General features: G+C 46.3%; 1 protein-coding gene across 3 annotated transcripts in view; it reads left to right on the forward strand.

Moving 5' to 3' along the window:
* The window catches only part of TEC (tec protein tyrosine kinase), a 162267-nt gene that overhangs the window by 56360 nt on the left and 80979 nt on the right, over positions 1-24928 (forward strand). Inside the window, exons 2-3 of one of the 3 annotated variants that reach the window (XM_088475251.1) lie at positions 7733-7862; positions 18105-18297. In XM_088475251.1, the coding sequence (XP_088331377.1) occupies positions 18160-18297 (138 nt within the window). In that variant the 5' untranslated portion in view covers positions 7733-7862; positions 18105-18159. The remainder of the gene's footprint in view (positions 1-7732; positions 7863-18104; positions 18298-24928) is intronic. The other 2 variants (XM_088475252.1, XM_088475249.1) reach the window with 2 other exon arrangements.

The following is a 24928-nucleotide window of genomic DNA, read 5'->3' on the forward strand; positions in this document are numbered from 1 at the left end:
GTTCTGGTACATTGATTTTCTGAGAGAAATAAAAACATTTGAATGTCCTTTACAAGAGAAACTCAATTTCACTTATATACATACTGGTTTAAAAATAAATTGCACTATTAATTGAGGAGCTGGTCAGGGCTTAGCTGAGGAAGACGGGAATGCCGTACCAGGGAGAGAAAAAACTGAACCATAAGCCCTAAAATGTTTCAGGAAGATCACTTATATTATCATCAGACCAGCTGATAAAGTAGGTGGTATTGTAATTCTCCACAAGGCAGATTAATAATAATAATAATAATAATAATAATAATAATAATAATTTTCTCCTAAAGTGCTTTACATTTGCCTTTATAGCACAAAATACAATACATTGCTTAACAAGGGAGATTACATGTCAGAGGCAAATAAGCTACTGTCAGATTCATACCAGTAACTACTACACATGAATATCATAACAAATGGATGGTCTAGACCCCCGGGAGATAGTTTGTTTTCAGTAAGAATTGCTTCCAAGACAAAAAGTAACATTCCTCCGTATTGTTGCATATTTACAATTTACTTTCGAGTTACACCAAAGTCTAGGGTCTGACCCGGGATTTAGAACACGGTTTCAACGCGGACCAGACTCGGGACATGACCCCTTTATACTGCGGTGCTGATCTGGGTTATCCCCGGGTCGGTGCCATTCACACTGGACCCAGGTCTGCAGTGACCCGGGTCTTCCGGCATTGCAGTGGACGCTTGGAGATGATGTAATCTCCAACCGCTACTGCTGGTAGCACGCGGCACGACCCGGGTGATCGTGACCCAGGTTGCGCCGTTTACACTGCAGGGTGACATGGGAACAACCCGTGCCCAACCCTGTAAGCTACCTGTGTTGGATCCCCGGGTCACTGGACCCGGGTTGATCCATTTCCACTGACAAAAATCCCGGGTTGATGCACGTTCACATGCAAAAACCCGGGATTTTCATGTCACTGTAAAAGGTGCAGTGACGCACTGTGATACGGGTTCTGCAGTTTTAATATTATCATCACGATGCACAATATTGGAAGATATGTTATAGTAAAGATTAGTGATTAATCACTGATATCTATGGTAAATGTGACTTTAGCAAACACAAGGTTTCGTGGCACCAGAAAATAGACTATTCAGTGTTCCAGGTCTGCCAAGCATGTCGGAGTGTGCTGTGACTGTGTGTACCGGAGGATGAATGTTCTCTGTGATGACAGTCTTTCAGCCTTAATACGTAGTAACAGAACCTTTAGGGAATGGAATATACCCTTGAGAACTAAGGCCCTGATTCAGAGCCGGATGCTCTGACCAGAGCGCTCGCTCTGAATCAGGGCCCACCTCCATTAATATGGAGCGTCCTCCTGGACGCTCATATAGCTGTGGGTCACCACCCACAGCATATACGAGCGTGCAGGATGATGGTCGCGATGGTCTTGACCATAGCGACCATCGAAACTGCGAGCAAAAGCCTGCGGTTGGGTTTTTCAACCGCTAGGCCAGGAGTGATTTTGGCTCTATCAGAGCCAAAATCACTCCCACTGACATCACTAGTGATGTCAGTGGGGCCGGCTTCAGACGGTAGGCGTTCCCATGGGAACGCCTCCGTCTGGCAGGCACGCCCACCAAAGGGGACGTGCTGTCAGTCACCATCGACAGCACGCCCCCTCTGATGAGACACTCCGAGCGAAGGAAAGTCCTTCGCTCGTCGGGTCTCACGCATGCACACGACGGAGCTCCCTCCGTCGTGCGCATGCGCAGTGGGGACCATCGACCCACTTGCGAGCGGACAGCCGCTCGCGAGTGGGTCTGAATGAGGGCCTAAGTTCTAACAGTAGCCAAGCTAACAAATTAGTAATATTAAAATGTTGACAACATGCACAAACATCTCAATCTACAGGAAATAGAATACAGCCCTCTTATTACAGGTTAATAGTGCAATGGCTTGGTGGATTAATTTATGCATGAAACCCTTCATACTGTATGCAGCAGGGACATGCAGGTAGTCAGATGTTCTTTTGTGTACTATTTGTAGAGATATAAGGAAATAATATTTCCTGCTGATGATGTGAACAAAAGTTAGTGTGCAAGAATGTTCGTTCTGTACATTTAGTGCATTTTTCCCATGAACAATTTTCCACCAGAATCTGCTCTTCCAGTCCCCGGTCTCGCATAATACTTGGCTCTTACTGAGTAGGGTATGTAGAATACACACATGGCTACATGTAGTTCTTGTTCTTCACTTTCTGCGTGTAAGCTAAGATCAGCTCTGCTACTTGCTGAATAATTATTCTATTCATTCAACAACCCTGTCACCCGTCTGAAGTGAAATGAACATCCTAAGCAGGTAGAAAGTGTTTGTACGGTGCACTTTTGAAAAAGCATTTCACGGAGATTGTGATAGCACCAGCTATGAGCTATGAGCGCTGTGGTAAAGTTGGTGTGTACTTGTGTACTGTTACATCTGAGAGGTGTGGCATAAAATTTACTTACATACAAATGAAAAAAGAGCCCCAAAGCAGTTAGTAAGATCTATTTGTTGATGAAAACACACTGATTTATATATATATATATATATATATATATATATATATAATAAAAAATAAGGGCACAGTTGTGCCCGTATATTAAGGCTGAATCGAAAAAAAAATGAAATCTCCATAGGTGTTTAAGGGTCTACACCTCAAAAGCTATAGGAAGTACCGAGCTGAAATTTGGCATGGACAGGTAGGACTGTCACTGGGTGCTGCATGCCAAATTTCAGGACAAAAAAATATAAAAAATGAGGATTTGGGAGTAATCTAAAGTTCCAACTGTCATTTTTTTCGGACACTCTCAGGGTCCGATTCAGACCCGCTCGCTAGATGCGCTCGCACACATCCATCGGGCCGGGTATGCAAATTCTACGATCGCACGGCCTGACTTAAGGACGCCCTCAATGTCTTAGCGTGCAGCAGCAAAGTGATAGCAAGCTGATCTAATGTCGCCCCCTTTACCTTCGCAACACACGTCATCTCCAGGAAGAATATTAAACCATTGGTAACATCGAGAACCATCGGAGGCGCACGCAGTGTTTGAGGTAGACCCTACCCTATTGCATGCACTGCGAGTTCCGCAGTCAAAAAAAGAGTCAGGTGACGTGTACAGTGACGCTCCACTTTAATTATGGAGCCCCTGTAAACTTCGTTTTGACACTCAGACACGCCTGCGTTCGCAGCACCACTCACCGTTTCCAAGCACCTTCCCCCATCACCACCCACAACGATACATTCTGTCACTCACAGTAGCGGGCCATCTGTATACTCCGGGCAATCGCTTCCCGATCACAAAGACTGGCTCATACATGCGCATAATGACGCATACGTATGCGCAGGCAGGCGACAATCGGCCATAGCGTGAGATCACTGGGTAGCATCTGGGTCTGAATCGGGCCCTCAGTTAGGACCACTTTTCTGCTGTTATCTATGGAGGATTTTTGGGAAGGGATAACTCAGGGTAGGGGGCGAATTTAGACTTGGCATTTGTTTTATTAGGTAGCTATTGTTCCAGTAGGGTCTTTTGGGGTTCAGATAATTGAAAAAGTTACAGTTTTTAAACTATTACCTCACAATTGCTCCATTATAGAGATAGGAAGCCTCAGTTTGTTATGCAGCTACAGTAGATGCCTTCAGCAGGTGTACTCACTGTGGCTTCACTTGGGTGAACCAAAATGGCGGTCCAGTGCGGGCGGTAGTGCCGGTGGGACCTGGGGAAAAGAAGCAGCCGTGGTGATAATGGCAGACAGATTAGCAGCAGCGTGTGGTCGTCGGTGAGGCTGCGGGACCCGGCGGTGGTGCGGGCGGCGGGAGATCCATGATGCCTACATCTGTGTATGATAAATATAAACACAGGTGCACGGACGGGCTCAGGGAGTTCCATTTAAAAAAATGTAAGTGTTAAATTGAAAAAAATAAATAAATGGCGTTCCCCCTCCCCAAACTGCAGACCCAGTCCTGGTGGTGCTAAATACAAGGGACAAACGATAGGTAGAGGTGAGTATGAAGGGGTAAGGGGGGTAGTGCGGATAGGTAGTGGTAAGGAGGGGTAAGGGGTGTAGTGCAGATAGGTAGAGGTGAGTATGGAGGGGTAAAGGGGTATTGGGTGTAGTGCAGATAGGTAGAGGTGAGTATGGAGGGGTAAGGGGTGTAGTGCAGATAGAGGTGAGTATGGAGGGGTAAGGGGTGTAGTGCAGATAGGTATTGGTAAGGAGATATGGTCCCCCGTATTAAGCACAAAAAGCACTGGGCTATTCAGAACCACTGTATTAATCAGATCAAGAACTGGACTTTTTCTAGTGGGGGAGTAATGCCACAGCCAGGGGAGCCCTATCACTGGCCACCCAGCCGAAGCTTCACTCCTGACCACTAGTCAGCCCAGTCTGGGGATCCCTGGGGAGGTCGGGACCCCCCCATAAAGGGTCCCCCTCTCCAGGGTATCCCATGCCCAGGCTGATAACCCGGGGCTATCCCCGCCACCCATGGCCGGTGGGTGCTTTGTCGATTTTGAATAGTGTGGTGCAAGTAAAGAGTTAAAAATATTATCTTTTGCTGTGGAACTACAGTTCCCAGCAAGCCTCCTCCGCATGCTGGTACTTGGAGAGCCACAAGTACCAGCATGTATGTGTTAATAAACTTTTACTTTCAACGGTGTGTGTGTGTCTTGTGTTTATTTTAATATTTCTTTTGCTGTGGAACTACAGGTACCAGCGGGCCCATAATGCTTCGCATGCTAGTAATTGTGGGTTTCCAAGTACCAGCATGCGGGGGAGGCCTGCTGGGACCTGTAGTGCTGCTGCAAAAGACAATATATTTACTTTCATATGCACCACACTACACTATCAACCCGGCACCCACCGGCCAGGGGTGCTGGGGATAGCCCCGGGCTATCAGTCCAGGCATGGGGTACCCTGGAGATGGGGTCCCATTTATGCGGTGGTCCCCAACTCCCCAGGGATCCCTGGCCTGGGCTGACTAGCGGTCAGCGGTGATGCTTCGGCTGGGGGACCCGGTGATAGGGCTCCCCTGGCTGTGGCATTACTCCCCCGCTAGAAAAAGTCCAGTTCTGGATCTGGTTAATACAGGGGGACCCTACACATTTTTTTTCCCTGTATTTCCAGAACCAGGACCGTCTCAGAGCCCAGTGCTGGTTGTTCTTAATACAGGGAACCCCTATGTCGTTTGCCCCCCGTATTTTGGCAACCCGGACTGGTTCAAAGCCCAGTGCTGGTTGTGCCTCATACAGGGGACCCCTACATCGTTTGTCCTCTGTATTTAGCACAACCAGTACTGGATCTCCGGTGCTGGTTGTTCCTTGGGCCAAGCGTTTTTTTTTTAAATATATTTTTATTCATTTTTTTAACACCGATGCATGGACGGATCTCACTCATCCGTCCATGCATCTGTGTCTTATTGATTTTTTTAATTTCTTCAGATGCAAGCCACATGGATCTCACTAATCCATGCGTGCATCTCTGAATCATTTATTTTACACAGTGTCCTGCATCACGGATCTCACTGATCCGTGTATGCAGTCAGCTATTTTTAGATCTTGCACCATAGTTCCCATGTCAAAATGTGTTCAAGGGAAATCTTTCACGATATTGCATCGTGAGCACATCGTTACGTGTGTAGGGGTCTTAAGAAGCAGTTCAGGACTGGGACTATCAGTGCCAGTGAGCCTTTCTGTCCCCCACTGCTGCCCTTGTGCACTGCCCCACTGCTGCCACTGCCCCGCACGCCTGCAGCCTGCCCCCTCAGCCGTCTCTCACTCTGCACCCCCGAAACACCTCCTGTTTGCTGTCCCCTCCACCATCAGCGCTAGTATATTATTTTGTTGCCCTTCTCCCCTGGAGGTGGCTGAGTTTGCAGCTCTCGTCCCTGATGGTTAATAAATTATAAAAAAGTAATGAAATTCCATAGACAAAAACCTTACGGTTTCACATGTCCCAATAAGGCTTCTTAGACATGATTTGAAATTTCACAAAACCTATTGAATTTCTGCGAATCAAACTTAAAAAAGCAATGACGCCTTAATGGACCTGTTTCTTGCGCAATACAGATATGGTATGCCATCACACCTTGTGGTTAACTGCAGATTCAGCACTCTCACAGAATGAGATTGCTGTCACTCACAAAATGGTGGAGCTGCTAATTCATAGAATTGTGTGCTCATTGGAATACACACATGCAGTCTATGCAACTGAGGTCTGAGCAGTTATGTGGCACACACATCCCACTCAGTGCCTCAACCAATCAGCTCCTAACTGTCTTTTTTCAATCACATGACAGGAGCTGATTGGTTGGAGCAATATTTAAGATTAATAATGAGTGTTAACAAGAATATCACTCATTGATAAATGAGGCCCTAAGTCACCTGTGCTCAAACATTGATATCCTTATAGCCTAGACTGTAATGAAGGGAATCTCTGCGTCATCAAAATCACATTATAAACATTATTTAAGTACACGGAGGCTCGGACTGGGCCGCCGGGAAGTCGGGGAAATCCCCAGTGGGCCCCACTGATTTGTAGCCATGCCCTCTATCATGGGAGGGTGGGGCATAGGGCGCTGTTCCTATGGCAGGCTGCAGTGCTCTGCCGCTGCTTGCTGGGCAGTCACCAAGGCTGTATATGGAATTATATTTGATCCTCAAACTAGGTTGATGTTAGATCCATGTTGGCAGAAAGATCTCTGACATCACAACCTTGTGACCGCTATAGCAGGGCCGGTCAGCTACCACTGTTACTATCCACATGGACATAGAGGGGGAAGCAAAGCTAAACACCTTGCCCGAAGCATGGGGAGCAAAGCGAGCCCGCAAGGGTACATTTTTGGCTCCCTGTTCTAAACCTTGCTCCTCTCCCTGTTGTTATGGGTCACATGATTATGAGAGGTCCTGTAGGTCACTTTACTTTAGACCTAACCCTGCAGTCAGACTCAGCCCTGCACTACTGGGTAATGTATCCCAGTAGTCTCTAAAGAGGGGTCAGAGGAGCATGTGCTGAGATCTGATCGGAGGAGCCCGTCACATGCTCCTCTTACCTATGGGGATCAGCAGCACAGCCTAATGGGAGTGACCCATTGTGAGACTGTGACTGCTGCTCTGACGGCTGCTAAGCTTCTGGTGAGTACACTGTGGGCACTACGGTGTTTAATAATATGTGGGCACTACAGTGTGAGTGTGGCATAATGTGTGGGCACTACAGTGTGTAATAATGTTAGTACATATGTAGTGATCTTATTTACCCACAACTGACCAGCATTGCAAGGGTTACTGGGCAGCTCACTACTATTTCTCTGACTCTTCCGTACATACCACTACCTGCCTGACCCCTCCATACTCACGACTACCTATATGTGCTACTCCCCTAACCCCTCCTTGCCAGACACTATCTCTCTGCACTACACCCCCTGATCCCTATTCACCAAAACACTATCTCTCTGCACTACCTCCCTGACTCCTCCGTGCTCACCACTACCCATACTTACCTACACTCCCCGAAGTTGCGGGAGGCTCCCGATTATTTGGATAGCCCCCCACCCCTGAAAGAGTAGGCAGATCTCTCACATTCCTCACACATCCTAGTAAAGTGGGCAGGATGGGAGATTATACAGGGAATTTGTTGGTCCTTTGGGGGGAACGGGACTAAATGATGCAAAACACATAATTTAGCCCCATCCCCTCTGTGCAGATCCGTGAATCACAGGCTTTTCTCGTGAAAGGGACATGGCCTAATGACGTCTACAGTCTGGCTCCGCCCATGAAGCTGACAGCAACGTCTCCTCTCCAGGCTGCTCCCACAGAGGATGTTTCAAAAGTCGGTAAGTATTCCACTACCTATCTGCACTACACCCCTTACCCCTCCATACTCACCTCTACCTATCTGCACTACACCCCTTACCCCTCCTTACCACTACCTATCTGCACTATACCCCTTACCCCTCCATACTCACCTCTACCTATCTGCACTACACCCCTTACCCCTCCATACTCACCTATACCTATCAGCACTACACCCCTTACTCCTCCTTACCACTACCTATCTGCACTACACCCCTTAGCCCTCCTTACCACTACCTATCTGCACTACACCCCTTACCCCTCCTTACCACTACCTATCTGCACTACACCCCTTACCCCTCTATACTCACCTCTACCTATCTGCACTACACCCCTTACCCCTCCTTACCACTACCTATCTGCACTACATCCCTTACCCCTCCATACTCACCTCTACATATCTGCACTACACCCCTTACCCCTCCTTACCACTACCTATCTGCACTACACCCCTTACCCCTCCATACTCACCTCTACCTACCTGCACTACACCCCTTACCCCTCCTTACCACTACCTATCTGCACTACACCCCTTACCCCTCCTTACCACTACTTATCTGCACTACACCCCTTACCCCTCCTTACCACTACCTATCTGCACTACACCCCTTACCCCTCCTTACCACTACCTGTATGCACTACACCCCTTACCCCTCCTTACCACTACCTATCCGCACTACACACCTTAACCCTCCTTACCACTACCTATCTGCACTACACCCCTTACCCCTCCATACTCACCTCTACCTATCTGCACTACACCCCTTACCCCTCCATACTCACCTCTACCTATCTGCACTACACCCCTTACTCCTCCTTACCACTACCTATGTGCACTACACCCTGACCCCTCCTTACCACTACCTATCTGCACTACACCCCTTACCCCTCCTTACAACTACCTATCTGCACTACACCCCTTACCCCTCCTTACCACTACCTATCTGCACTACACCCCTTACCCCTCCTTACCACTACCTATCTGCACTACACCCCTTACCCCTCCTTACCACTACCTATCTGCACTACACCCCTTACCCCTCCTTACCACTACCTATCTGCACTACACCCCTCACCCCTCCTTACCACTACCTATCTGCACTACACCCCTTACCCCTCCATACTCACCTCTACCTATCTGCACTAGACCCCTTACCCCTCCTTACCACTACCTATCTGCACTACACCCCTCACCCCTCCATACTCACCTCTACCTATCTGCACTACACCCCTTCATACTCACCTCTACCTATCTGCACTACACCCCTTACCCCTCCATATTCACCTCTACCTATCTGCACTACACCCCTTACCCCTCCTTACCACTACCTATCCGCACTACACCCCTTACCCCTCCTTACCACTACCTATCCGCACTACACCCCTTACCCCTCCTTACCACTACCTATCCGCACTAAACCCCTTACCCCTCCTTACCACTACCTATCTGCACTACACCCCTCACCCCTCCTTACCACTACCTATCTGCACTACACCCCTTACCCCTCCATACTCACCTCTACCTTTCTGCACCACACCCCTTACCTCTCCGTACTCACCTCTACCTATCTGCACTACACTCCTTACCTTTCCATACTCACCTCTACCTATCTGCACTACACCCCTTACCCCTCCTTACCACTACCTATCTGCACTACACCCCTTACCCCTCCATACTCACCTCTACCTATCTGCACTACACCCCTTACCTCTCCATACTCACCTCTACCTATCTGCACTACACCCCTTACCCCTGCTTACCACTACCTATCTGCACTACACCCCTTACCCCTCCTTACCACTACCTATCCGCACTACACCCCTTATTACCCCTCCTTACCACTACCTATCCGCACTACACCCCTTACCCCTCCTTACCACTACCTATCCGCACTACACCCCTTACCCCTCCTTACCACTACCTATCTGCACTACACCCCTTACCCCTCCTTACCACTACCTATCTGCACTACCCCCCTTACCCCTCCATACTCACCTCTACCTATCTGCACTACACCCCTTACCCCTCCATACTCACCTCTACCTATCTGCACTACACCCCTTACCCCTCCTTACCACTACCTATCCGCACTACCCCCTGACCCCTCCTTACCACTACCTATCTGCACTACACCCTGACCCCTCCTTACCACTACCTATCTGCACTACACCCCTTACCCCTCCTTACCACTACCTATCTGCACTACACCCCTTACCTCTCCTTACCACTACCTATCTGCACTACACCCCTTACCCCTCCTTACCACTACCTATCTGCACTACACCCCTTAGATAAGGAAGGGTGAGAGGAATCATGGCAGGTAAGAGGGATGTTATGAAGAGGCTGTGCAATTCCGTCCATCTCAAATGCAAATGCAGCAGGAGGTGTCTTTAGGCACATGCACAGTTTGCTAAAACTTGCTATTTGTGGTTGTATACGGAGCTGAATGCGACTCAGGATCAGGCCCTTTATTTCTAGCATTTTGAAGGGAGTGAGAAACCAAATTCTTCTACAGAGTCTGCTGCAGTAGGTATATGAAAAGCCAGCTCTTCTGAATGTATACTTGTGGCCTGTTGGGATGGTGGTCACTATAGGGTGCACGGGATGCAGTCGGGACGCCGACGGTCTAAATGCCGACCGGCATCACGACTGTTTAATCCCGGCAAGTGTCTAATGACCGGTGTCGAATTCCCGACGCCTGTCATTAGACCTATGCCGGGAGCCCGACACCCGTCTTACCGATCGAAGGTAAGCCAGGCGCTGGACGTGGACAGCTGCGTGGGGGGGGAGGGTTAGGTTGGGGATTCCCGGGGGGGACTTAGGGTTAGACACCCCTGAGAGGGTTAGGGTTAGGCTAGGGGAAGGGAGGGCTAGGGTTAGGCACCCCCGGGGGGAGGCTAGGGTTAGGCACCCCTAAGGGCGAGTTAATGTTAGGAGGGGGAGGTTAGGCTAGTAAATAGAAAAAAAATACTTACCTGTCGGGATCTCACTGCCGGGCTTCCGCTGTCGGGATTTGACATACTGATCCCGGGTGCACAGTGGATGTGAAAGTGAATGTTAGGCCACACAGGGAATCCTTAACTAGGGAGCTGGATTTATTGGTAAACAGCATTGGTTAACAGCACAAACACATTGGTAACACACATATCAGTATCAGTAGTATTGGTAATACAGTGGTGTCATTGCAGTAACACAGCCTGGATCATACAGGGTTTGCTGAGTGTTGTAGTGCGCCTGGGCTGTGCACTTACTGTGGGTCAACGGGATGCTTGTGGGGCTAAGCGGTGGTAGTACAACAGGGCCATTTTAAAGTATGGGTATACTAGGCAGCTGCCCAGGGCACCATGATTTCAGGGGCCCACAAAGATGTGCTGGAAGTGTCTGTGGAACTGCTGGTCCCATCCCCTTGTAATACACAGGAATATTTTGTGTATGCCACGCACCTGTATGTCACTTTGTACTGAAATACCCCGCCCTGCCTATCGCCTGCTCCGGATTAGCTGACATAGAGCCAAGCTCCCATGTAACTGCATGCAGGGGAATCATGGAACAGAGGACTCGATTCAGACCTGCTTGCTAGATGCGTTCGCACGCACCCAGCTTATGCAAATCCTGCAAAGGCAGGGGATCGTATGGTGAAGCATTAGCACGCCCACTATGTCTTGGCATGCGATCGCGGTGTGTATGTAGACGCCCACTAGCATGTCTTAAGATGCCCACTTATGCACGTCATCTCCAGGAAGTGTGTGCAGCCATCGGTAACATCGAGTACCATCGTATGCGATCGCAGCACTTGTGGTTGACCATACCCCACAGCAAGCACTGAGAGTGCTTCAGTGTGAAATTCAACAGTGACTTGTACTATGACGCTATGTAATACTTATGCACGCCTCTGAAATGGTGTTGAGACGCTCAGACGCGCCTGCGTTCTCACCACCACTCCCCCATTTCCATTGACCAAACCCCTGTTACCACCCACAAACGGCTTGTCCTGTCACTCAATCTAGTGAGCTGTCTATGTGCAGCGAGCGAACGCTTCCCGATTGACAGGACTAGGTTACACATACACACTGCAATGTGTTCGCATGCGCACATTGCAACCATCGGCAGCTACGAGTAAATGCAGCCTAGCGAGCGGGTCTGAATCGGGCCCAGTATACGGATAAAGTGCTGGGGTATGAATAGGGCAGTCCTGAGAGGGCGTGGCCAAAGTCGAGGAGACATGACCACGCCCTCTCAAAAAATGTAAAAATATTTTTCACGGTGCCAGTAGCCACAGTGGCCCTTAGCAGCTGGCCCTGGCCGTGCCCCTCCAACAAGTCCTGGCCCGAGTAATTAGTACATTGTTTTCTTAGGGTTACTAGCTAGTGAGTTTGTCCGTGAGATTCAGCTCTAGATCTACACTATATAGATCGATGTTGATCGACAGCTCGCCCCGTTTAGTAGGCGGGGAGGGGGGTGGTTTCACAAACGGAGGCGTTCCTTAACGCATGCCATTTTGTGGGCGGCCGCACTGACATCAGCAGTGATGTCAGTGGGGAGCTTCCTACTCGATCAGAGCAGGAAGCTCCCTGGGGCTTGCGGTTGCCGAGACCCAACTTTAGGGTCTTGTCGCAAGCACCTACGGTCGCTAAAGCTGTGGGTGGTAATATCTGGTGATGTCCTCTCTCCGGTTAGCTGGTAATATCACACTACAATCTGCATTTACAATGCGGATTGTAGTAAATAGAGCCCTGGGCCCCTATAACTGCTTTACCTTAATTACGATCTAACAGGAAGTATGCAGTGAATTGTATGGCCCGAGTAAAGGTCAGTTCTCAACACTTTAAAATAGATTCCAAGAATACTTTGCTAAGCACGATAAGCAAGGTACTGTGTTGGTAGATATTGGAACATTATAATCTGTAACGTTTTCTAATTGTGATCATATATTGTGCATTTCAGATTCACTTGTTCTAAAACTATCAACTAATACAACTCAGAAAATAAGAATATACAGTATAATAAACTGCAGCTAAGAGGCAGAAAAAGAATTGTACTACAGTATGCAGCTTGTTGTGATGAATCCCAGGGAGATTCTCTTCAGAAAGATAGTGCAGTTATTACCCAGGGCCGTAGATGCTAGACAAAGTTTTTGACCTTATGCTCACGGAGCAGCCTTGAGGGCTGGAAGTATCCCGAGAGGCAGGGCAGCGGAGATATCCTTGGTAAACAATATAGTCCACTTCAGACGCTGCACTGCGGTTATTGCCGCCGGGATGGTGCAGGAATGTGATGGCTGTGAACGCAGCACTGTGGTAAATGCCGCGGGGATGATGCGGCAATTGTGATGACTGAAGATGCTGTACTGCGGTTAATGCCGCCGGGATGGTGCGGCAGTGGAGAGTTGAGGTGTACACACACTGCGGAAGTGGTTGCGGTGTAAGGCTGGAGACCCTCGGACACAGCAGTTTGCACTGTGCCGCCGGAATATGACACAGCACTTGGAAGGCTGGAAGCACTCTGCAGCGGAGATAGCTGCGATGTTATGCTGGAACCTCACACGCTGCAGTGCGGTTAATGCCATCAGGCAGTGATGCAGCAACTGGGAGGTGATGTGTATACTCGCTGCGGAGGTTGTTACTTTTAAATCGAGACTTTAAGGACAAATCTCTAAAACGTGACTATCCCAAGAAATGATACACATGTCGCATATATGCACATGGGTGTCCCAATTTCTCAATCTCATAATCTGCACACTATTACTTTGGCAAAACATTTGTATGAAAGTTTAAATTGTCAGAGTTTTTTGAGTCTCAAAAACGTGAGTTTGCATGTTCTCGGACACTATTACATTGGCCCAGGTTAAAAAAAGTGTGAGAAAACTCTCACATTTTCTAAACTCTCACCCTATTACATTTGACCCAAGGTCTTTATCCTCCTATTTCCTGAATATATTGAGGGCCTGATTCAGAGCCGGACGCTCTGACCAGAGCGCTCGCTCTGAATCAGGGCCCTTCTACCTCAACTTGGAGCGGCCTTATGGACGCTCCCATAGCTGTGGGTTACCACCCACAGCTTATGCGAGCGTCCATGATGATGGTCGCGATGGTCAAGACCATCGCAACCATCGGGCTTGCAACGGAGACCCTGCGGTAGGGTCTCGCTGCCGCAAGCCCTGGAGTGATTTTGGCTCTATCAGAGCCAAAATCACTCCCACTGACATCACTACTGATGTCAGTGGGGCCGGCTTCAGACGGTAGGCGTTCCCATGGGAACGCCTCCGTCTGGCAGCAACGCCCCCGGCACGTCCACCAAAGGGGGCGTGCGGTCAATCAACATCGACAGCACGCCCCCTTTGGTGCGAGACCCGGAGCGACGGCTACCCCGTCGCTAGCCGGGTCTCGCGCATGCGCACGACGGAGCTCCCTCCGTCGTGCGCATGCGCATTTGGGTACCATCGACCCGCTTGCGAGCGTCCTGCGCTCACGAGCGGGTCTGAATGAGACCCTGAGTTTGTAAAGTATACCATGCACCGTAATATGCAGTGATGTCAATTACTTTATAGGCTGAACCAACATCCAGCGTATGAAACTATTAGGGACTAGTCAGTGATGTCACTAGTTCCGTGTGAGTTGATAGGCTGCAGCTTTGTGTACACCCAAAAGATGACTTCCTCCATTGCTTTTTCAGAAAACACAGCGCTGCTAAAAATAAACAAACAAATATATAAATGACCAGTTATTATTATTAGTATTATGTTTGAGCAGCTCCTCTTACATTTGGTCACCTGATGCAAGTTATGCTTGTTTTGTTTTGCATATGTATTTGCCATGCTTTGTACACAATTTTGGCAGGTTAATGTATACTCAGCCTCTACTCAGGGGTGTAACTAGATGTTTGCGGTTACAGGAGCAAGATTTTTAAGGTCCCCATGTACCACTAAAAGGTGAAACAAACCCATTTACACATGGGGCATGACAGCTGCAGTGCAGACCCCATGGCGCTGCAGCCCTTAGCATTAGGCTCCTTGCCCATGCTCGCAATGGATGAAGCTATATTATGCTGTACACAATTATTCACAAGATTATATTGATATTCATTCACTCTGAAGCAGCTGGAGATTAGTGCAGCCCACACAATGGCTGTCCCTGTGAAGTGTAAACTCTAACACCAAACAAACTTACTACTTTGTGTGAAGCATAGTCATCTAGTGGGTCACTTACAGTGAGCGCAGATCAGGCAGCTCTTTCTTGTTACTACTGTTTATCCGAGAGAAAATATGAGGAGGAAATCCGTCCATCGCTCTTATCTGAGGTTACAGTTTGCCTTCTGGCTGCCAATTCATCATTGCATTATTTCAGAACAATTGTGAGCAAATGTCAGTTTATTCTAGGCACAAGAACTGAGAACTTTAACAAAGATGTTTCCACTTCCACAGTTTCTAATACACTGTGTAAACCAATATATTATCTTTGCAAGTGGGAACTCTTAGGACGTGCCATTCTTGACTATTATATACAGTAGATGCCTACTCTTCCAGAATGTCCAGGAGACTCACCGATTTCGGACTGCTATTCTGGAATCCCAGTATAGGAAAGCAGCTTCTCTGGTCATGCCTAGTTTCCCAGTGGAATGGGCAGTCTGGGGGCTTGATAACGTGATTGCACTGAGTCGCATAATAGTTGGCCCGCTCCCTGCTGCACACTGTGTAATAAATAACATAATTGTACGGGTATGGGGGGGGTGGGGAATAGGTGAAATGTGGAAAGTTTGTGGCATATTGGATTAACAGTACTGGATTGCTATTCTTGGTGTACTAGTGCTGTTTTTTCCATTCCTAATTTGAAATTCACAAAGTTTGCGATGTTGGACATAGAACAGTCATGAGGACAGGTTATATAAAATGTAGATGGTTATAATGTGGTCTACTTTTGGGAAGCTTGAGAAAACTGAAACCGAAAAATTCTATAAAGCGCTTGTACTATAACAGGCTGCCAGCCAGGACCCAGGTGACATGTAGGGAGTTTATCAGTGCAGATGTGTGTCATGGTTACAGAAGGAAAAATAGCTGGTGAAAACTATTATAAGAATGTTCTCTATAAGGAGTGGGAAGCCGAAGAAAATATTCTGAGATGGAGAGATCTTCATTCAGATATACATCATTTAACATTTTACACAAGTTCCCAAAACATAAATTATGAGGTAAGGCTTGACAATATCTGATCAGGTATGTGGCATACAGTGTCCTGGTTTTTCTGGTTGGAACGCGGGGAGCAGAGGCATAACTAGAACTTTATGGGCCCCATGGCAAAATTTTGGGGTCCCTCATAGCTTCTAAAGACAACACTCTTGACAATATCATTCTTCATGTTCATACTGAATGTTTGGTAAATTGTAAAAGTCTTGATATTTATTTTAACAAGAAACAAGTCGTCTAATACAGTTCGGCATATTTATCAAAATGAAACATTTGGGAAGATTTCACTTGTACTATTGTAATTTCTTTAGAATATTGTATAATTGTGTGGGAAATGTTTGTCGTCCGTGTGGTATAACATTCAGAATGTCGACATTAATCATGTCAGCACCATAATGTCAACATTCAGGATGTCAAACGTGTTCAGAATGTCGACACAGAGATAATATCGACCTGTTCATTTGGCCGAAATTATGAATGTCGACAGTCATGATGTCGACACTCCTATTTTAGCTTAACCCTAACTGCAGCCTAACCCTAATTTATTTTGTTGACATTCATAATGTTGACATTTTGAACATGTCAACATTTAGTCAGTGTCGACATTGTGGATGACTACATTCTGACTAAATCCTGCTTGTCTCTGTTAGAACGTAGCTAATAGAAGATCACCATACTTATTCTGGCACCTTTGAGGGATGGACCTCGTATTAAGACTTCAGATCATTGGGTAAATGTAATAGCCTTTGAGTTGCAGGCAGCCACAAGAATTTAGCAATTTAGTCGTTACATGTAAAGCAGGCAGTTTTAAAAAAAAGAAAAAATTGTCCCTTTAAATCTGCTAAATTGCAGAGACCTCACAGCTGCCTTCAACTCGCAGACTATTACATTTAACCCCTTGTCTGTGTTCACTGCTCAAAGAAAAAAGAAAAGCATATTAATTTTCAAAAGAATAATACAAACCTGTACATTTCAAACTAAATATAATGCTATGAATAATGGAGGGACAGATAGACTGAACAGCTTTTAAACTACAAGTCAGGGTCAGACAGGGTTAATAAATGTAGGTTGCTGGCTTGGTTAGGCCTACTCATATTAGATTGAATCTATTGGTGTGGATCCATAGGGCTTAAGTGGATGTATGATGGGTGGGATTTATAAGTCTCTTAGGGGTACAGTGATGTCACAAGGGGGGTGCGGGCCGTTCCTGGTCGTCACCCACCGAGGGGTGACACCAAAGTGCTGACTCTTCCTCGGTGACAGGAGCTGGGTGCTGCACTGGAGCATTACCCTCCTGACACAGTGAGGGAGCCTGCACTGCACATAGACTGATCCCCGGGGGGCAATCCGCATCTCTGGGACCCCCGGAGTGACTAAAACGAGGCCATACCCCTACCCGCAAGACCACGCCCCTTTTTTGTCGGCACATGGCTCCGCCGCCCGCACTATAACCCTCCCTGAACCTGGTGTCACACAGAGGTATATTTGTATACCCCTGTAGGGGTATATTTACTAGAGTGCGGGTATTTAGAAGTGGAATTGATGCCCATAGCAACCAATCAGATTCTAACTATTATCTTCTAGAAGGTGCTAGATAGATGATAACTAGAATCTAATTTGTTGATATAGGCAACAACTCCACTTCTTAAAACCCACACTTTAGTAAATATACCCCTACGTGTCTGGACAGATCCAGTTCTGTTTCTTTCTCTGCCAACTTCCCACCCTCCCTTCCCTTTTCCGTCTTGTTGGTCTGGATGTCGAATACCTCCTACTTGCTTAAAGGGACAGTTGGCCCTTGTAAGTTTTTGCTATATCTCACCGTTGATAAAGGGATAGTTGGACCGTGCAAGTTGTGGTATTATTTGCATAAGTCCAGTGGACGCTGAATTGCTGGATGGATTTTCTTTCACCACCACACATTTAATAAATAAATTTTTTAAATACCTTATTGTTGTCTTTATTTTGCATAAGTTTTACTAAGGTTAAGGTAAAGTAATTCATGTGTCATCTGACCTCTGACGATGTTTATTCCTATTTCAGTTTGCCGGGCTTCATTTTCAATGGCTTGGAAGCCAGTGAGCAGGAGGAATGAGAAATGAATTCAGAAATTATACTTGAATATACATTCTTTAAAAGGTCACAGCAGAAAAAGAGGACATCTCCCTTAAACTACAAGGAGAGAATATTTGTGCTAACAAAGTCCAAACTAACCTACTATGAAGGACGCTCTGAGGTAAGGAACAGATTTATCTGCAGTCCTTAATTAAACCCATTTTGGACATGAATGTATACAAAGGACCTTTGTGGTTTTTATATATTTAGAATTTGATTAAATGTTTTACCAGGAAGAAATACATTGAGAGTCCTCAAGGGTGTCCTACATACATATAGTATTTAGTATATACTGTACGTATAGTAATGACTGTACTCTGATTGGTCATAGTGTCAGTCATTCTGATTGGCTAGTAGTAACCAGTGGAGGATTTTACCTAGGGGCTGCAGGGCTGCAGCCCCCCCCCCCAGTAAAATCCTCCACTTCAGTGATCCAGTGCGCTACACTGTGACTGCCTGTCAGGTGGCTTCCAATTGGAAGCGTCACCTGGCAGGCAGCCCCAGAGGGAGGTGTCTCCTCACCCTGGGACTGCCAGTCCGGGCTGTGATTAGCAGAGAGCGGCTTCCAGTGGAAGCTGCTGCTCTGCCTTTCCGGCAGCCCTACACGGTTTCTCGGAGCTGCAGTGAATGCAGACCCCAGAAGCCAGTGTCACGTGCATGCGCCGCTCATTCGCATGCGCCTGTCCCGGAGCCTGCCACATCTATTGTGCAGGCGCCGGGACCCAACCGGCCACAGCCAGACCAGCAGCAGCGGCAGCCCCCTCAGGCAAGAGGGCAGGAGCCGCTTCTGGTAGTAACCTATCTACGTGGAGTACTACACAATCATAATGACTGTCCTCACATTGTGTGTTCCCCTGCTACATCGGCACCCATACTGGCAAGTAGGGTGTAGTGCTGGTTATAACAATTTCTGGGGGACTCCACAGTTTTTGTCCCGATTATTTTTTTTGATAAACAAAGAACGGAAATGCATATTTCCGAGAAACCAATGCAGTACTAGAAAAGCGCTGCGTTTTTTGTGGCAGGACAGCTTTCTGGAAACTGAGAGGTTTCTATGGCAGGTTTTAGGAACTGAAAGTTGCTGTGAGTCCACAGCAATGCCAACAGACTGATAGCATTAGCGGAGTTGCCACTATTTGCCCATAGTGACAACATGAACAGTAATGGTTTAAGACAAAATAGGGTAATAACATTTAAGGTGTTGACCCCAAAACAAGGAATAAAATACAGCCACCACATTGTATTATACAATACTCTGCCATATGAGACCCCAACTGTAATAACCACCTCTTCATTATAATACATATAAGCATCGAGTTTCAAAGGACATAAACCTCTGTTCCCAACTCTTAATTTAACAACAAATCAATATCAAATTGCATTCTAGGTAGAGTAACTAAAGGAAATGCTGGTTCTGAGATCACAACTTGTACAGCTACAGCTCTTACTATTATATGATATGCTACAGTACAATAAAGTGTAGCCAAGAACACTGAATTAATTGCACGCTTGGCAATTGGATAGATTAAGTACTAGTTAGATCACTGTACCCTCCTGTTCTTCCAACTATGGCAATATTAGCTAATGTACTCACAGGAACCTCTGCTCCAGATGAGAGAAAGGAGAACAACAACATATGGTTAACGCTACTTCTAGGGATACTTAGGGGCCAATTCAAAGTGAGCACTAGGCCAGTTAGCGTAGCTTATTTTGCACTGCATATTCTTAGAAAGCCAATGTTCGCAAACACGTTGTTGCAGACCTGCATATATTTTGAATGTAGAGCTACTTACACAGGCGGAATGGGGGTGGGAAAGTGTGTTCTCATGTAACCGGAGTACAGAAAGGGTGTGTTAGCTCAAACGCAATGAGATCTGCAGAAACTTGCGGATAGACCCAGTCTGTTCAGCAGTGGGCTGAATTCCCTGTGGGAATCGGCCCTGCAGAAATTATGCTCCATCCCGTGCTGAAAGCACTAGGGCTCTTTTCATGCCTGCGTTGCAGCAAGTCTGTTTTTATTTTGGGACGGAGAACTACAGTTTCCAGCAATCAATCATGTGCTACAACCTCCAGCATAACCATGGCTGCCAGAAATACTGTCACTTATAGAACTGCGGATCCTCTGGGACCTGTAGTTTGCTTGTAAAAAAAACAAACTGGAAAAAAAGCCCATTGAGAAAATTTATAATAAACGTTCCCTAGACAAACCTTCATTCTTGACTTTATTGCTGATGGAGAAGGGGATATGTGGCTCTTATTATTTCTTCAAATCTTTCAACACACAGGGATATAATAAAAGCCTCATGGTGAAATCTGACTGATGGTAGGTATGCTTATCTGGAAGTAAAATTGATTTTTGCAAGTTCATCAGTTATGCACAGTAATAAGGTGGGTACATACCCTAAAGATACAGTACATCTGCAGATCGAGTTATCTGCAGATATATCGTTAGATGATTGTTGTTCATACACACTGAACGGCCGTCATCTATCTGGCAGCCACAGGTCCCACTGGCAGGGAGATGGGACGTGCCGCCCCCCTCCCCGCAGCTGCTGTTGTGTGTGTACGGGCGGTCTGCAGACCGCCCGTACACACTTGTGGGCGGTCTGCAGACATACCGTATCTGTCCAACGGCTGTGCAGCACAGCCAATGCGATATGTCTTTGAACAACGTGGTTCACAGACATATCGTCTGTACACACAGGCCGACGGCAAGCAGATATATTGGCCGATCAATTGATCGGCCAATATATCGGCCAGTGTGTACCCAGCATTAGCCAGTGGTTCCCAAACTTTTTTGTAGTTTGTCAGCTCTCCTGTTATGTAATTACCACAGACTTTTGTGCCAGGGAATTTACAGGGAAGTTTTCTCTGGAAAACCAGGACAGAAACTGATAGAAACCAGGAATCTTAACATGAATCTGAGGAAGTGGAAACACTGCCTTTATCTCCTCTCCAGATAGGAGAGTTTTAAAGTAGGCAAGTATTCATTAAAAGGTGTGCTGGATGTGTGATTAATAAACATTTCTGCTATATTTTAGGTTTATATAACACTTTATGGGATAAAATAATTACCTGGATGTGATGTTATGTATAATCTCTGCTGCACCGCAACATGTACCTCATTGCAGTTACAAATGATCTTTCAGGGCCGAGGTGTGTATATATATATATATATATATATATATATATACACAGTCCGGTGCATAAATATTGGGACATTGACAGAATTTTCATATTTTGGCCTCTATTCACCACCACAATGGCTTTGAAATGAAACAAGCAAGATGTGCTTTACCTGCAGACTATCAGATTTAATTTGAGGGTAATTACATCCAAATCAGGTGAACGGTGTAGGAATTACACCTATATGTGCCTCCCACTTTTTAAAGGGCCAAAAGTAATGGGACTATCAACTCAAAAGCTATTTCATGGACAGGTGTGGGCTATTCCCTCGTTATTTCATTATCAATTAAGCAGGTAAAAGGTCTGGAGTTGATTCTAGGTGTGACATTTGCATTTGGAATCAGTTGCTGTCGACTCTCAATATGAGATCCAAAGCGCTGTCACTATCAGTGAAGCAAGCCATCATTAGGCTGAAAAATCAAAACAAACCCATCAGAGAGATAGCAAAAACATTAGGTGTGGCCAAATCAACTGTTTGGAACATTCTTAAAAAGAAAGAACGCACTGGAGAGCTCAGCAACACCAAAAGACCAGGAAGATCATGGAAAACAACTGTTGTGGATGACAGAAGAATTATTTCCCTGGTGAAGAAAAACCCCTTCACAACAGTTGGCCAAATCAAGAACACTCTCCAGGAGGTAGGTGTATATGTGTCAAAGTCAACAATCAAGAGAAGACTTCACAAGAGTGAATATAGAGGGTTCACCACAAGATGAAAACCATTGGTGAGCCACAAAAACAGGAAGACCAGATTAGAGTTTGCCAAACAACATCTAAAAAAGTCATTACAGTTCTGGAACAACATCCTATGGATGGATGAGACAAAGATCAACTTGTACTAGAGTGATGGGAAGAGAAGAGTATGGAGAAGGAAAGGAACTGCTCATGATCCAAAACATACCACCTCATCAGTGAAGCATGGTGGTGGTAGTAGTGTCATGGCGTGGGCATGTAACGCTGCCAATGGAACTGGTTCCCTTGTATTTATTGATGATGTGACTGCTGACAAAAGCAGCAGAATGAATTCTGAAGTGTTTCGGGCAATATTATATGCTCATATTCAGTCAAATGCTTCAGAACTCATTGGACGGCGCTTGAAAGTGCAGATGGACAATGACCCGAAGCATACTACAATAGCAACCAAAGGGTTTTTTAAGGCTAAAAAGTGGAATGTTATGCAATGGCGAAGTCAATCCCCTGACCTGAATCCGATTGAGCATGCATTTCACTTGATGAAGACAAAACTGAAGGGAAAATGCCCCAAGAACAAGCAGGAACTGAAGACATTTGCAGTAGAGGCCTGGCAGAGCATCACCAGGGATGAAACCCAGCTTCTGGTGATGTCTATGCGTTCCAGACTTCAGGCTGTAATTGCCTGCAAAGGATTTGCAACAAAGTATTAAAAAGTGAAAGTTAGATTTAGGATTGTTTAGTTTGTCCCATTACTTTTGGCCCCTTAAAAAGTGGGAGGCACATATAGAAACCGTTGTAATTCCTACACCGTTCACCTGATTTGGATGTAATTACCCTCAAATTAAATCTGAAAGTCTGCAGTTAATGCCCATCTTGTTAGTTTCATTTCAAAGTCATTTTGGTGGTGAATAGAGACCAAAATATGAAAATTCTGTGAATGTCCCAATATTTATGAACCTGACTGTGTGTGTGTGTATATATATATATATATATATATATATATAAAACAACAAAAAAAGTCAGTGCGCTAGTACAAAATAGTCAATGAAATAGGACAGGATACCACAGTCCTGAAGTGATTTCACAGAGACACACTGGACTGTGTCTTTTTGGTTTCAATTGAAATCTTAATAGTGCACAGGCCAGCAGCCACAGCAATCAGCCGGCGTCTTCCCCTCACACAGACCCAGATCAGAATGGGTAGAAATCTGAAATATTAGAGCACAAAAAGGGGGCGCCACATCGTGCATCAAATATAGACAAAAGTTTTATTACATAAAAAACAAAGACTCCAGGTCAGCGTGCGTACCAAAGTAGGCGGTCTAAAACCACCGCAAGCATAAACAGTGAAATAACAATAAGGCTGGTGTTTCACCCGAACGTCTCCAGGATCTATTCCAGCCAGTCAAGCAGTAACAGAGGGTCACGCCAGGCCAAGCCCCAACATGTTTCGTCCTTGGACTTCATCAGGAGGCCCAAGGATGAAGTTTTTCATTTAATAAAACTTTTGTCTATATTTGATGCACGATGTGGCGCCCCCTTTTTGTGCTCTAATATTTCATATATATATATATATATATATATATATATAAAATTTGTTTATATTTATTTTTAGTAAAAAAAAAAAAAATGTATTAGTGAAAACAAAGTATTGTTACAAAACCGCTATATAGCATTCTCTGGATTTGCAAGATCCAGCCGTGAGAGGTAGAGAAACAGAGGATCTCTCACATAGCAGCAGCAGACCGTAGTCCGATAACAAGCAGAGGTCAGGAACACAGAGTTCAGCGTGGTCTGTAAAAAGGCTGCTGTCAGTAATAGGAGCTCACACATAGCAAACCACAATAATTTAGCACTAACTAAATGCTATAAGCTGATTCATATAAGCAATGTAGACAACAGTGATTGGACACTGCCAGGAAATAGATTTAATTGACATCAGTACTTTGTAGGGCCACCACATGCAGTGATTACTGCAGACACCTTTCTAGGCAAATTGTCCACAAGTTCCTGGATAACAGCAGGCGTTATGTTTTGCCATTCTGCCTTTAGTACAGTGACCAACTGTGACACTGAAGAAGGTTGAGTCGGTCTAGAATGCACTCATCACTCCAATTCATCCCACAGATTCTCAATGTGGTTAAGATCTGGGCTCTGAGCTGGCCAGTCCATCCTGGTTGCCGAATTTTCTGTATACCAGTCCAGCATCACCCTGGAAACATGATAAAAACATTTGTTGTTTCCATAGAACTGCAAGTAAACGGGCCTCCCTACAAAGTGTTTTTGTCGAAACCGTCACATTAGTGGCCATTATGAACTTGTGTGCAATGGTGTGCATGGTATGCATTTCGCTTGCACGGGGGTGTCCAATCACTTTTGCCTACATACAGCATACTTGCCGACTATCTGGCTGCTCCTTCCGGGAGGGAGCAGCCAGATCGGCAGAACAGGGGGCGTGGCCGGCAAAAGGGTGCGTGGCTGGGCGGGCTGAAGGTCATTTCCGGGTGTGACAGGGGGCGGGGCCACGCGATCGCGTCATTTTGGCCCCGCCCCGCTACACAATGCCGAAATACAGGCATTGTGAAGCAGGGGGCGGGGCCAAAATGACGCGAATCGCGTCAGCGGCCCCCCGCTGAAGGGGGTTTATCAGGTACTGACGGGGGGGAGACAGGGGATCGGCGGCATGCGGGAGGCTTGCCTGCCTTTACGGGGGGGCGGGAGCTGCACCCATTTATCGGGAGGCTCCCGCCCGAATCGGGAGGGTAGGCAACCCTGACATACAGTAGTGTACATTGTGTATGTTCAGAAAGCCAGGGCATGTAAATGTGCGAATATAAGGACAAACTCCTCTGACATGATTACTTGCAACTGAA

Source organism: Taudactylus pleione, unplaced genomic scaffold (genome assembly GCF_031769625.1).
Source record: "Taudactylus pleione unplaced genomic scaffold, aTauple2 ptg000169l, whole genome shotgun sequence".
Lineage (NCBI taxonomy): Eukaryota > Metazoa > Chordata > Amphibia > Anura > Myobatrachidae > Taudactylus > Taudactylus pleione.